This window comes from Cygnus atratus, chromosome 1 (assembly GCF_013377495.2).
Source record: "Cygnus atratus isolate AKBS03 ecotype Queensland, Australia chromosome 1, CAtr_DNAZoo_HiC_assembly, whole genome shotgun sequence".
NCBI lineage: Eukaryota > Metazoa > Chordata > Aves > Anseriformes > Anatidae > Cygnus > Cygnus atratus.
Genome location: NC_066362.1, coordinates 24,846,643 through 24,860,363, shown reverse-complemented (window position 1 = coordinate 24,860,363; position 13,721 = coordinate 24,846,643). Strand labels below are relative to the sequence as shown.

General features: G+C 40.1%; 1 protein-coding gene across 1 annotated transcript in view; it reads left to right on the top strand.

The window, feature by feature from the left end:
• Window positions 1-5,367: 5,367 nt before the first annotated feature.
• The window catches only part of CPED1 (cadherin like and PC-esterase domain containing 1), a 147,515-nt gene continuing 139,161 nt past the window's right edge, over window positions 5,368-13,721 (top strand). The window contains exon 1 of the mRNA XM_035559378.1: window positions 5,368-5,619. Within this exon, the coding sequence (XP_035415271.1) occupies window positions 5,368-5,619 (252 nt within the window). The remainder of the gene's footprint in view (window positions 5,620-13,721) is intronic.

Here is a 13,721-nt window from a genome sequence, read left to right as displayed (position 1 = left end):
TCCAAGAGTTGATTCAACCCACTCATTATTGGAAAGCCAACCCAGCTGCACACTTTTTCCTCATGTAAAAATCTAAGGTTCTAATGATTACCACCATAAGGTAGAAAGAGCAGAAGGGAACAAGCAGAAGCAGAGACTAAAGGCAGGGGAAAGGGCAACAAGCAAGACCTTCACCTTTCTAGGCTATGGGAATTCCTAGACTGGCTGATCTGCCCACGGAACCACAGACCTGACAGCATCTTACTTGGGGCAAAACATCTAGCAATCGCAGCTCTTTACACAATAATAACAAAAAAATAATAATAATAGTAAATTGCAGACTAAAGACCTAAAATGGACTATATAGAATATACCCATACACGAGCTGTAAATCCTATGATCAGAGAAGTAAAAACACTGCTTCTGTGGTCTAGGATGTTTACTTCCTCTTACATAAAGACAAAAGAAAAAATAAATCGAACAATAATGAAAAGTAAAACCAAAAGGGGAGTATCCCCTAAAACTCCTCTCCTGTTAACATCAACTTTTTTGCCTCCCAAGGGTTTGCAGAATCTCCTCTGCTAGCCTGCATTCTCTGTGAGCCAAGATCAGAGAGCTGAGCCAAAGCGGGATGAAGACGTGAGTCCTTTTTCTCTGGAGTGTTTTGTGGAACACAATTACAACATCATTAAGGCTTACAGTGTTCTATGAATGGGAAAAGGGGAAAGAGTAGGTTTTTTTCTATGCTGGGATTAATTTAAACTACAGTTGTATCAAATCTTCCAACGTGCAGAGCAGTAATAAAATGTATTTCTCCCTTTTTTTTTTCACTTTGTTACTCTGTGCCAGTCTTCCCCATTCACTACACGTAACGGGACCACACACAGGATTGATGACACATGCAGATCTAATTGCAATCTGGATTGAATTCAGGGTGAAGTAAAAAATCCCAAAGGGTGCGGCTTAGTGGGCTTTCTCCAATACAGTTTACTAGATTTATTTATTTTAATATCTACAGTGCTATTAATGCCTATTGTTCATAGAGATTTTACCCAATATTTGAAGTTAGTGTGAATTTATGGTCCTTGGCAGAGTTTTTAGTATGTTAGAAAACAAAAAGGAGATTAAAAATTTAAGCATAAACACTGAAAATTACATATAGGTCTGCACTGTGAAGATGACAGACATGATTGCAAGAAGTTGATGATGAGTTCACTCAGAAATTATTGGTTTGAGCTTATTTTTCCTGTGAGCTCATTTATCACCAAAATGGTTGCTAGGATGCTATACCTTGAAATTTGAATCTTGCTCTAGTAAAAAGATATTGTTAATAGGTTTTTAAACACATTTTCTCCTTGGCAGCCTCTATATAGTGAAATTATTGATGCAAAATAAGTTTTATTATATCAAATCCTGATCTTACAAGCAGTTATATCTAGACTTAACTTTATTCAGAGCTGCAGAATGATTTGTTAGATAACTGAGTGAAGTTAAGCATGCATTAAATGGATATATACAACGGGCCTTTAATTCCTGCTAATTTTCTGTGCCTCGTAATTTCTTCTTGGTTAGCTCCTGGCAGTTGTCTGTCCAGGTCACTAGTTAGACCATTGAAATCATTCTTCAGTGGTCACTAGCTTTCACCACTGAACAGACAGATTTGTGTAAAATGAAAGCTGTGTGAATATGAGATGGATTGCTCAAAACCCTGGTGAAATGATGAATTGTGCACGTTACGTGCCTGCATGGCATATTGGTTAAATCATTTCAAATCCTAGTCTCTTGCAATTTTTATCAAGTCTTGTGATTTTCCACTTGCCTTTTCTGTTTCAGTGTGAGTGTTAAACACTCACAGTCTATTCCAGATGATACAGGTGGAGCCAGGATTCTGGCTGCAAGCACTGGAGGTCTCTTTCGACAGTCATGCTTGTTTGGTTTTAACAGAAGTGATTCCTGCAAGACCTTGCCTCACAGAGAGCTGGACTGCAGCGGACTTCTTAGGGAGCACCCACGCAAGCAGTCCTGAGTAAGTGGAAGGAGCAGGGAGATGTAAGCAGGACAGAGAGTCCTTAATCCATGCAGTGGGACCAGCCACAGGAGGGAACGGGTCTGGAAATCCTAAAGCGAAAATGAATCCTTAATTTGTTTTGTATGTCAGAAGGCGGAGACTTGCAGCTTTCTGCTAAGAATTCTGAAATAAGTATGTATACCTGCAAGATAAATATTTAGCCAGATATTTCTGATCTTACAGACAATTGCATTCTGCAGATGTTTGAATATTATGCACTGAGGGCCTCACTCTATACATTTATATCCTTTTCCTGTGTGATTAGTTAATACCAGTCCTCATTTGCAACAGTCCTTGATTAATTCCTGAAGTGTCAGAATGTGATCAGATAAGTCAGTAGACATGCAGGCCCAGGGATGTGATGGAGCGCTGATTAGAAAGATGACAAATCATGTTCATTGCACTCTAGTTGTGATTGAGAGAAGTACTTACAGCTCAGGAACATTGCATTACATGCTATCGTCATGAAAAGAAACCACAAAACATAGGGGAAAAGCCAACTCACTCCTTGGAACATCTGGGAAAAGCAGATGAACAGAAAGCAGATCCCCAGGAGTATACTGGAGGCACAGAGATCTGTTTGCCCTCTACTTATCTCCCTTCATCTCTGAGTTTGCAGTGTCAGCCTTGGTGCAGTAAATGAGTAAAAGCTGCTGGCCTGTCCTGAAAACTTGGAGCCCATGAATGATCTTGGGCTTGAAGGATGGATGATGTGCCTCTGAGATGGGGAAAATGTGAGTTTAAAGCCTCCACTTACGAACTGAATTGGGGAAAATGAGGTCAGGCTGGAGGGAGTAAGTGCTTACTCGCTGGGCTGAAGGTTACTGTAGGAGCAGGGGGAGAGGAGAGAGAGGATTACTCTGTTCTAGTGTGGGACTCTTGGAAGGGGCTATGGCCTCCACATCAGTAAAACTACCTTTAATCCAAATCTTTATTAACCTATTTTAGTAAAGTCTTCTAGCAATAGCATGGAAAGCTCTGACAAATTCCTTCTCTAAGAATTTGCGAGAAGTTGACAACCATGCAAATGCCACCCACACAGCTGATGGTTGTGGTCCCAGAAATCAGGGCATGCCAAAAACCACAGGGCAATCTCTTCAAACAATAAGGCAACTCTTCTGCGCTTCCCCTCTGCTGCTGGGGTTACCATAGCTCCCAGGCTGGCCGTAGAGTCTCTGCAATGCTCCTTTGAAAGTACCAGCTCCCTGGGTACCCTCTCCATTATATGGCGTTGACCTACCCTGAAATCAACTGCAGGGAACACACCAGCCAGGTTTGTTGGCTTGCTGGAGGCTTTGCAGCACAGGCTGGCAGGAGCAGGGACTGAGGATATGAGCTGGTGTGCAGGGAAGGAGGGAACGCAAGCAACATGTCTCTGCAGAGCAGAGGTCTCAGCTTCTGTGTGGATGGGAAGCATCTATCACTGGAGGGCACCACAAGTTTTGTACTTCTTTTCTGCCCAGGATAACCTAGGGATCTAATTTAGACAACCACCGCTCCAGACAATACTAAAATGCAATGCCTCTGACAGCTGAGGTTCTGTATGAGGTGTTGAATCACTTGTACACTTGTATGGCATTCTTATATGTGCAAATTAATGGCTTTAGCTTGGGGGGTGGGGTGGGGGGGGGATGGGGGAAGGATACAAAAGCTGAATAAATACCAGCATTTCAAACAAATATATGATCTATTCCTCAGTGCTGTATACAGGCCTTGCTAATACTGCTGCTGCTGTTGCATTTTGTATATTGGCCCAGGGTTATCATAATTTAACGACACTCATTTCTTATATATGAGGCAGCGTAGGAAGAACTTTCTTTTCAAAAATAGCTAAGGATGAAGGGTAACATAGATGACTTGTACATAGATATTTTTAGCTAAAGGAACTGGATTATATGAGAAGTTTAGGTCTATAAAGACAACAGAGTTCCTCAACTGTTCCCATCTGTCTCGTCCCTGTCCTGTGTCAGCAGGGGGAAGTAGTAACTAAGACCTTCTGTGGCTTAGATGCTAAGTGCTTTCATCGGAGTATTTTTGTCTGCCCTCTTTTCTTTCCCTCTTTAACATTAATAAGAACTTTTATTTATACACTGTGATGAGACATTATATCTACTATGGAAAAGTACTGACAACTGCTTTGTCAGTGACACATCCGAGTAAATCTGCTTCGTTTTACAACATTTTTGTTAATCTGGAGTAAAATACTGCAGGTGCTGCTCAGATTTCTACTTGCCTTCAAGATATTTTTATGGTTTCAATTAGCCCGATTGCTGTAACAGCAGTTTTCTAAAAATTGCAGTGATGGTGGCTTCGAGGCATGCAGCGTGAGCAAGGACACCTCCTGTTCCCCATCCGGATCTCAGGCTGTGTCTCCGAGCCCCGTGCCTGCCCGGAGCGCAGCTAGCTTAGCCCCACCCTCTGAGCAGTCCAGCCTTTATTTATATGAAATCTGTGGTCCAACTGGCTTCAGATGGTGTGTGTATGTGCGTGTGCCTGCCTTCTGAGTGTGTGAGACGAGCTGGGATCATGAGCCAGGGTTGTTCCAAGTGGTTTTAATCAGCAGCCCATTAGAGGGGAACGGGAAACTTCTAACAGGATAAGAGCCGAGTAAGTAAATGTAACTTTGAGCTTGCAGTCTGGACACAACAAATGCAAATGAAAATTTTCGTAGTCTGTCAGTTTTCAGATAAATGATCACTTTTAGGCAGAGATCAGTGCATGCTGACAGGAAAGAGACAATTTAAAAGGACTGGACTGAAGGAAACTAAAAACAAAGTAGGAACTGAGAATGCAAGAGAGAAAAAACAGCAAACGATTGTTCACAAGGTTGGTACACTCTTATTCTCTTCAGATGTGGACACAATGTGTTCAGCTTTAACCTCTTGATTTCTTGGATACTGCTTTCTGGCTGAATAGCTCCTTCTGCAGAGCTGGGGCTGTGGATTTCTGCTCCTCACCTGTCTGCTACCAGGTCTCTCCTCCTGGGAGCACAGTGTGGAAGGGCTTGTTACAGCTCCCTGCAACGGACCCCATGGCATGCTGCTGTTCATTCCTCCTCACTTTTATTTATTTATTTATTTTTTCCCACAGGTTATTCCCATAAACCCCATGGGAGAATACTTTAAAAGCCCATGCTCCTCTGGATCCTGTGACTTCTTGCCAGGCACCAAGAAAGGACTCAGCAGCAGAAATGGGGAAAGTCCTCACTAGTTTTGGATAAAGCCTGTCTTTGAATTTTTTTATTATTATTTTTTTTTTACCCTGTCAGAACGTGGCTACTTCGAATGCATCTGCAATGTGGCAAAGGGTGAAGTGAGGCCATGGTTTGTGGGCAAGTCCCCAGGTGCCGCAGGCTTTGTCGCCCTCGCCCCTTCCTCCTGGCCTTAGTGGTGGCTGTCTGTCTGTTCTGCCAGACCCTGACTCCTCTCATGACCAGCAGCTTCCTTTCAGCAGTTGTTAATGGGATTTCACCACACAAATTGAGTAAAACACAGCAAGGAAGATACAAGGAGGTCTCAGCAAGCAGCACTCGCTGCTTCTTCCCTGTCAGTGACGCACAGGCAGTGAAAAAGGTAAGTCAGCTGGAGCAGAGTGCTGAGCAATAATTAGCATGGCGAGGGATGGTGAGTCTGGCAGGATCATCTGAGTCCAGCTAAAATTATACTAAGCTTGAAAGTCTGAGGTCTGTGTACAAACGAGTGATCTAATGACAGTGGCATATGTGCAAGCACATCTCCATTACCAGCTCCTCAGTGTGATCTTGCTAACACAGGAATCCTGAAATCTTTGACTGAAACACGGCATTACTCTGTGACTCCAGAGAGATTTCAGTTTGCTGCACAGGCCGTATTTTATTTTGGCTTTAGGAATAGGGTCAGAGGCTTTCCAGTACAGACACGTAAATCAAGAGGCAGTTAGGGTTTCAAGAACAGTGACTGAGGCTGTTATTAGCAGCAAGACTGTAGTTGCCCTGTGTTAAAGTTATCTCCTGGTCAGTTTTGAACTGTGCTGAAATTATGCTGAAAAGCTGAATTTAACTGCATTAAAAAAAAAATAGTGTTTCTCACATTTTCAAATCACAATATTTACTTTGGAATCTCTATCCCACAAATTTTACTCTGTCCTTAGGTTACCTGACCTCGTGTTTATTTTACATAGGGTTCCTAGGATGGGTGTTAAAACCTAACAAATGCAGACACTGTTATTTTACTTGGAAAATGTTCCAGACTGAGGTAGTTATTTTCACTCTGGAATCTGTGATCAGCATTAGCACAAATGCTTCAGGTTTCCTTCAGTCCTATAGAGTGCTGCTAATAGTTCAGCAGAGCCCTCACTGTGAAATTGTCATAACACTGGCATTTTATGTATTACTGTATCACAGTTGTAAACACAAATCTGTGACATCACAGACTATGGACAGCTTCCACATAAAGCAGTCAAAGTTTCTAAAAATAAACAGTGATTTAGAGGGCTTCTTCTTTGATTGGGTAGGGTTCACAGTCTGAAAGGTCAGCAGTATTGATTTTAGGAGAGCAGTTGTAAAGTGCATCTTCTGCAATCGAAAACAGCTATGTGAAATAACTGGCGTGCAAGGTTTAACCTTAAGTCTTAGAAAAATGATATATATATATATATTATGAAGGTCAGAGAGATCTTTCTTTTGAGTTGCAGAAATCTACTTTATACTGCATTTGTCATGACTTTGTATTTTAATGACCCTTTAGTACACTAGGTATCCAGATTTGGGTTTGTTCAAAAATGTGACATGAAGAATTACAATTTAAAGGGAAGTGAGCACATCTGACAGTGTAGGTTGCACTGGCATACAACTTTTGACATAGTCCATTCCTTTTTACTTATTGTTATTGTCATGGCAATGAAAAATTCATATGTTAAATTCAGTTACCTAAAATCTCAAAGAGTTGATAGAACAATGACAAAACTTTTCTTGTATGTTATTTGGCTGAAAATATCTGTAATTTCTACTTTCCCAACTTGTCTGAAGAAGATGCAGATTGAACTTGGTGTGCTAGCTGTTTGAAATAAGAAGAAAGATTATGTTCACACAACATGCTGTACTTACTGCTCTCCAGCACGCACGGCTGAATGTGACTATCATACACATGCTGAACCTGTAGTACAGATTTAAATGCATATGTTAACCCTCATAGGTATGTTTTCCAGGCCTGTGCTACTCTAACACATTCCTCTTCACATTCTGAAGACCACCCGTAGCTGGCTCCCTATTTGTCTTGAAAGTTTCCTCTAGAGCATTATGAACAAAATGTCTTGCACATGTTGGGATGTTACTCTTAGCTGCTCTCTGTTTCCAGAGAATGCTCTGTTGGTTGTGTGGGCTGAATAACAATCTCAGGGAACAGAAAAGACAAACATCTCCAAAAATCTCTTCTACTTTGTTTTGAGGGTGCGCTCTTGAACTGTGTGTTTTCGCCCACTGCTTTTGCAAATAGCTGAACTGTTATCTTGCTTGATTTTACTGGCTACCCAGTAACATTTAAGACAGATGTCATGGTTGAAACTTCTCACTGTTTTATTTTACAGTCATGTGGCCACCCACAGCAACTAGCCTGAAAACAAGTTTTCATTAAAGCCCTGGTTTAAATCTTCGTCTATGAATCTGGAAAAATCCTTTAAAATATAGTCCGAAAATTATTCACACGTGTTCTTATTCTATGAATACTCCAGCAAATGAATTTGTTTAAAAGAATATATTGTACAGGTAAACAGTGGCTTAAAGGAAGCACTGCAACATGTTTTATGAAGTGGAAGTTCACAGGAAAAGAAGACCCTGCTGGAGATACTATTCCTTAAATAATATCCAGTGTTTTAGGGTTTTGAGCTGAAGCATCTCACGTCGCACCACAGAACCTCTTCAGACTGGGTAGGGCAGGTTCAGTTCTTGTTTCCTTCAGAGAAACAATCAGTATTGTGTCGAGGCTGCTGTGAGAATTTGGTTATGATTATTATTGCACATGCAAAATCTCCTTCCAAAGTTTGATAATATCTCCATTCAGGGTATGCATAGCACAATTGCCTTAAAAAAAAAAAAAAAAAAAAAAAAAAAAAAGCACCTTTTATGAGCAGGGAGGAAGAAAAGGTGAAGATTTTAAGAAAATTGCAGCTTTGCCCTTGTATCTCTGATCTCAAAATTCATCTCATTTCGGAAGGGAAAGTTCCATGCAAGTGTGGAAAAAGCATGGTGCTGGAAATTGCTGATTTGGTCTGTAAATGTGTCTTTAACGACATCCAGGATACCCTGGGATTGAGCCATTACTGTCAGAAACATAGTGCAAGCTGCCTTTTATAACTTGCAAAAATGCAGATTTCATTCCTAGCCTGGAAAGCCTGACAGAGCTCATGGTACTTCTCTCTCAGGTATCACACATTACAGGATTTTTAAAAGCTTCTTGAGAGCTGATCCTCTGGCCTTATTTTCTCATGAGCAGAGGTCAACATTTGCTAGTATAAAATTAAACTCTAATATCAGTAGCATGAAAAGTAGAATGTTTATTTCTGAATCTCTGGCAGTAAAGGTGTGAGAGAGAGCTATCACATGCAGCAGTAGGCTGTCTTCAGGTTCTGCCAGCTTACCTCTTGCACAAGGAAATATTTGCCAATGTACATACTAAGGAGGAGAGGTGGTGCTGCAGTATCTAAGCTGAAACTGGTATCAACATCATCAACAACAAAAGCCTAAACAAGCCCAGTGGGTAGGCTTGTATGGCACAGTACCAGAAATACCTTTGGTACCAGACAGATGTAAAACCATTACACTCAAGTGATTTAGCTTTGCTTCACAGCCACTTCTGAGAAGAGCTAATTGGCTGGTCACAGCTGCATTTACACTCTCTGAATTAATTCATCCAGAGCCAACTTAGGTGTCTCTGCACAGCAGTGTGCTTGCCCAGTTAGACATAGTACCTCCACTATTGTGAGGAAGCGGCGCGACAGTATTGCACATCCTAGGCACTGTTTTGGCATACTAGTTCTCTAGCTGTGGCCAATGTATAAAAAAGGAGATTTAAAATCTCACATTTTAAGATGGGTCTTGAAGGAGATTATTTCATGGATATGCTTAAGAGCCTTTCCTCACATCCCCTGGCTATTTAGGGCGACCTGAGAAAAAGTAAATAAACAAGACAAGCAGCTGGTTATATGAGAATTTAATGAGTGGGTAAGGCTGGCATCTTAGGAAATGAAAGATAAGAGGAACAGTGAAAAAAGGCTGTCTCCGTTTTCAAGGCCCTCAATCTATCCCTTATATAATAGATATATCCCCAGGAGGAGCTATAATGAGGTGAACAAAGATCAAGAATAAGGATAAGGAACTGATTTTACAGCTGAGCATTCTGAACTTATAGGGTAGGATATAATTTACTGGGAGTGGACAATATGAAAGATGCAGGGTAATAACAGCCTGGATGTGGCCATATATCCAAGGTATTATGTAGAAGGAAAAAAAAAAAGGAAAAAAGGAAAAGATAAACATCACGGTTATCATGGTTTAGTAATAACCCCAAGATCTAAAGTCTTGTTGAATGTCTTTCACACGTTATAGGCCCAGGTATCTATATGGTAGAGTCAAAGACTGAAGAACTGAGAAATTGTTACCAGAGCTTTGGACAAACAGAATGGGATTATCCTCTTTTTCCTCGAGTGGTACTTTCTATCTGGTCAGAGCCAGAAGTCCAGACTTCATAGTCAGTGGAAATAACTGTTTCAAATGCAAAGTTCATCTTGGCTTAACACAGATATTTAAAAACAGACTTGATGAACTTCACCCTCAAAAGACATGCTTTTTTTTTTTTTTTCCTATTGATTTTTGATGCTATATGCTTCAGATAGAATGGGGAGGGAAGGAAGGTGGCAGGAGGGGAACATCATGGAACAAGGCATGGGGAAAGGAGGCACTGGCTGGGGCAGACGTGGGAGGCAGAGTAGGGACCTACGGCTATGAAATACTAGGTCACATGAGATTGTGCATGGAGGAGCTGGATTTGTATTGGGGAAGAGAAAGGGAGATGAGTACGGAAATGGAAATAAAGGAAGACAAAGCCAGTGGGAACTTTTGAAATGTAAATGGAAGAAAAAGAATAAATGAAGCTGGGTGATAGAATGAGAAGGGGTGATTTCTGCTATTGTGCAGAAATGGAGTAGGGTGAGAGCTCTGGATAGAAAAGATTGCATTATGCATAATAAGGTTTGATACATTTTAAATGTAAATTTAATCTTAAAAAAGACATTTATTTTCTTTTTCACAAGAGAAAAAAGGAAGTGGAAAACTTGGCTACTACGAAACCTCAGTTAATAGAAAGCAATTGACAGATGGTCTAGTGTCATCAACTGCTTTCCTTGGAATTATACCACGTTCACATTGCATCCTATGAAACCAGGAGATTTTTCTTCCCCCCTTTTCAATGTAAAATGCAAGAGGCACTGAGGAAACAGTTATTTTTACTGCACAGATATTTTGTGCAGATAGCTCAAGATATTTTGGTGATAAAGAGCTCAGCTATTGTGGTAGTAGTCAGGAAAGAGGAGCAGGGTGGAGACTCTTTACAGGAAGGGAGCTTTGAGAAGGATGCATCGGCAGCAAGTGGAGGGAGGGACATGGAGGACTTATGCTTCACTGGAGTCCTTTCCTTAAAAAATCATCTATTTTGATAAGATGGTAGGATTTGGCTCATCATTTGTTCCCAATACAAGACAGTTGGTACCAGCTACTACATGCAATCATAAAGCAAAGGCATTTTTGAAAATTTAGTTCAGTACTTCTAGCCTAGAGTGCTGGTGATGGCTGTGCAAATAACTCCAGTTTTGCTCATGGATTTATGAAGTCATCAGAAACCAGCCATCAAAGTAGTGCTGATAATTTAGTCGCTTGTTCTGTATTTGCTCAGCAAACAATTGGAAGCAGAATTACATTCCAACTGTTTCATTCTACAACCCAGTCCTTTCTGATTAGGAAATCTAACAGAACTTAAAGCCAACACATTTAAATGTCCTCCAGAAAGTGAAACAGGAAATCAACTTCTCTGTGACTTCTTGATAAAGCAGCTATGTGCACTTCAAATACAACAGTAATACGAACAACTTACTATTTCTGTGAACTTTTAGGCAAACACGGAAAAGAATTTAAAAGTCACATTTGGAATTAATAAAGGTCTGCACAGTCCTGTAAATGAACCACTTAGGGCATTAGAACCACATGCTAAGTTCTTATTATCATTAATGTTAGCTAATATTAGTATGGGAATGCCTAGGAGTCCCAGTCATAGATTTTTGTAATTTTGTTGTGCTAGACAGAATTTAGCAGTGAAGGTGCCATTGCTGGCTAAACAGGATTTCAGGCAGTCCTCTGCCTGTGAATATCACCAATAACGCTGGTGTTGTTTATGTAAGACTGCTTCTCTTTCCCAGTATTTCTTTTACACTCCCTTTTCATATGCCAAGGGCTTTCAGTTTGCATAGTGGTTTGTGTATCTGTTTTGCAGAAACCCAGTATCCTTAGAAAGCAGTGTGTAAAAGTTGCAGTCAAATTATTTGAAGCTGTTGGACAAAGCTCTGACAGCCTTGGCAAGCTTGGTGTAAAAGAGAGGCTGCCTGTAATTGACACAGGGACTAACACCACCAGAACTGGGTAGCTGAGACGATGATTCACAGTTTTTTGAGTTCTTTCCTGAAAAAAAAAAGGTCAGGCAAACAAGAGTTGGGACATTATTTTAGGAAGAATATTTTTTTCTGCAGTTGAAATGATGGTCAGTGAAATTCTCTGGCAACTGTTCAAACTGTATATTTACTTCCTTGCCAGGGAGAGACAATGCATCAATATTTATGGACTTATACAATCTTCTTGGAATCCGAAAAAATGCCCAGGAACTGTTTTTCTCCCCTCGACTTGAAATATCTTTTCTACTTTCTAATTGGCCAAAACTACAACAGTAATTACATATTTTAGATTTAATTACTGACCAAATTCTGGATTTTTGGAACAAACCAGAAATTCTGTAAAACAGAGAACAGCTTCAGAGACTAATAAAATCTATTGTATCCTTATACATTCATAACCTAGAATCGGATAAACTGGTTTAAAGTAACATGTCAAAACATTTTCTCTTTAACAAAGAACTTTACAGCCATGCTGAACTTTTAGGTAGATGACAGAATTAAGAAGTACAACTCAGATAGTGGATGTCTATTTTCAGTCAGACAAAGACAGTTATGTAATTTTGAGCTTTTGTATTATGTAAACTGAGCTGTTGATCTACTTTGTTAAGACCTCAGAGGAATATGTATTTGATTAGATTTTTAAAAAATACACAATACACTTTATGGAGCTCAGTTTGCTTTCTTCTGTGTTTTTTGGGTCATGCTATAAATAGGAATCAAAATTACGATTATTTTTTTTGGGTGCATTTTTATTCACTTTTGAGTCCATCATGATTTTTTAGACCAGGTTGCTAAGTCTGTGGATCATCTGTGTAACAGCCAATTGCACTAAAATGAGATCAGTGACGCAGTTAAGGGCAATGACTTGCAAGCTGTAAGAGCAGGTATATCATGTCAAAGCTGACATAGACCTCATCCTATATCATATGGGAAATCTCAGCTTTGTTGTAAAGCCACGTTAATTTCAGTAGAGACAGCCGCACTATTCCCTAGGTAAGACATGGACCACAGATGTTCTTCAACAATCCTTTTCACATAGGTATATTGAATCTATAATAAACTGAGCTGCCAACAAATAGCCTGAAATTTGAAATTGAGGAAGAGGAAAAAATGGTCTGGGCATGAAAACATTTGTCCATTTAACACTTAAATATTCAAAATGTTATTGATCCTTTTGATCTTTTGTGTGCGTGTGTGTATGCCTGCTGTACATTAAAGTTATAGGAATGTCAAAAAAAAATCAGACCATAAAATGTCAAAATATGTGAACAGCTTATTTTCCTCTGTTGCACCCTACTTCTTTTATACCAACTCTGCCCAGACTGCATTTTTATGATTGAGAAACATCTTATAAAAACCAGCAGACTCTTTAAGTGTAGAAACATGACTGTTATTGCTATAATATTGGAAATTCTTAAATACATCTAGTAATAACTAGATCAGCATGGCTAGTGATGTAAGGCATTTTATGTAGATCTTTGGAAGAAATTATGGAATCACTTGCTACAGGCATCAAGTAGGCCAGAACGTTTTTGTGTAGCTAACAGGGAACTGAAACACAGATAAAGAAAACCCATCCTACCTTGTAGTGGCTTGGCAAGAGAACAGAAAAGACACATTGCATCTTGTAACCTGGACTGCAAATAGCTCTGAAAGGAAAGGGCAGAGGAAATAAATTTGGCAACACTATATATATATGGATCTCAAGTATGGACCATAAAAGGTGTTACTTCATGTTATTTAGTAGCATCAGATTAGACTTCAGGTCAAGCTGTTAAATTTAGGACCCCAAGTTGCCTCAGTGTCCCAAAGATCCCATCATCGTTTTTTGGAAAGCTAGCAGATAAAAGTGGTTAATCTCTTGGTCAGTGCCTGGGCAGCAGGAGCTGAGGTTCAGGACAGCCTCTTCACAGCCAGGCCTGCCAATTCCTCCTAGATGGGCATTCCTCCTAGACCAGTGTGGTGGTTTTACTCAGGTGGGCAG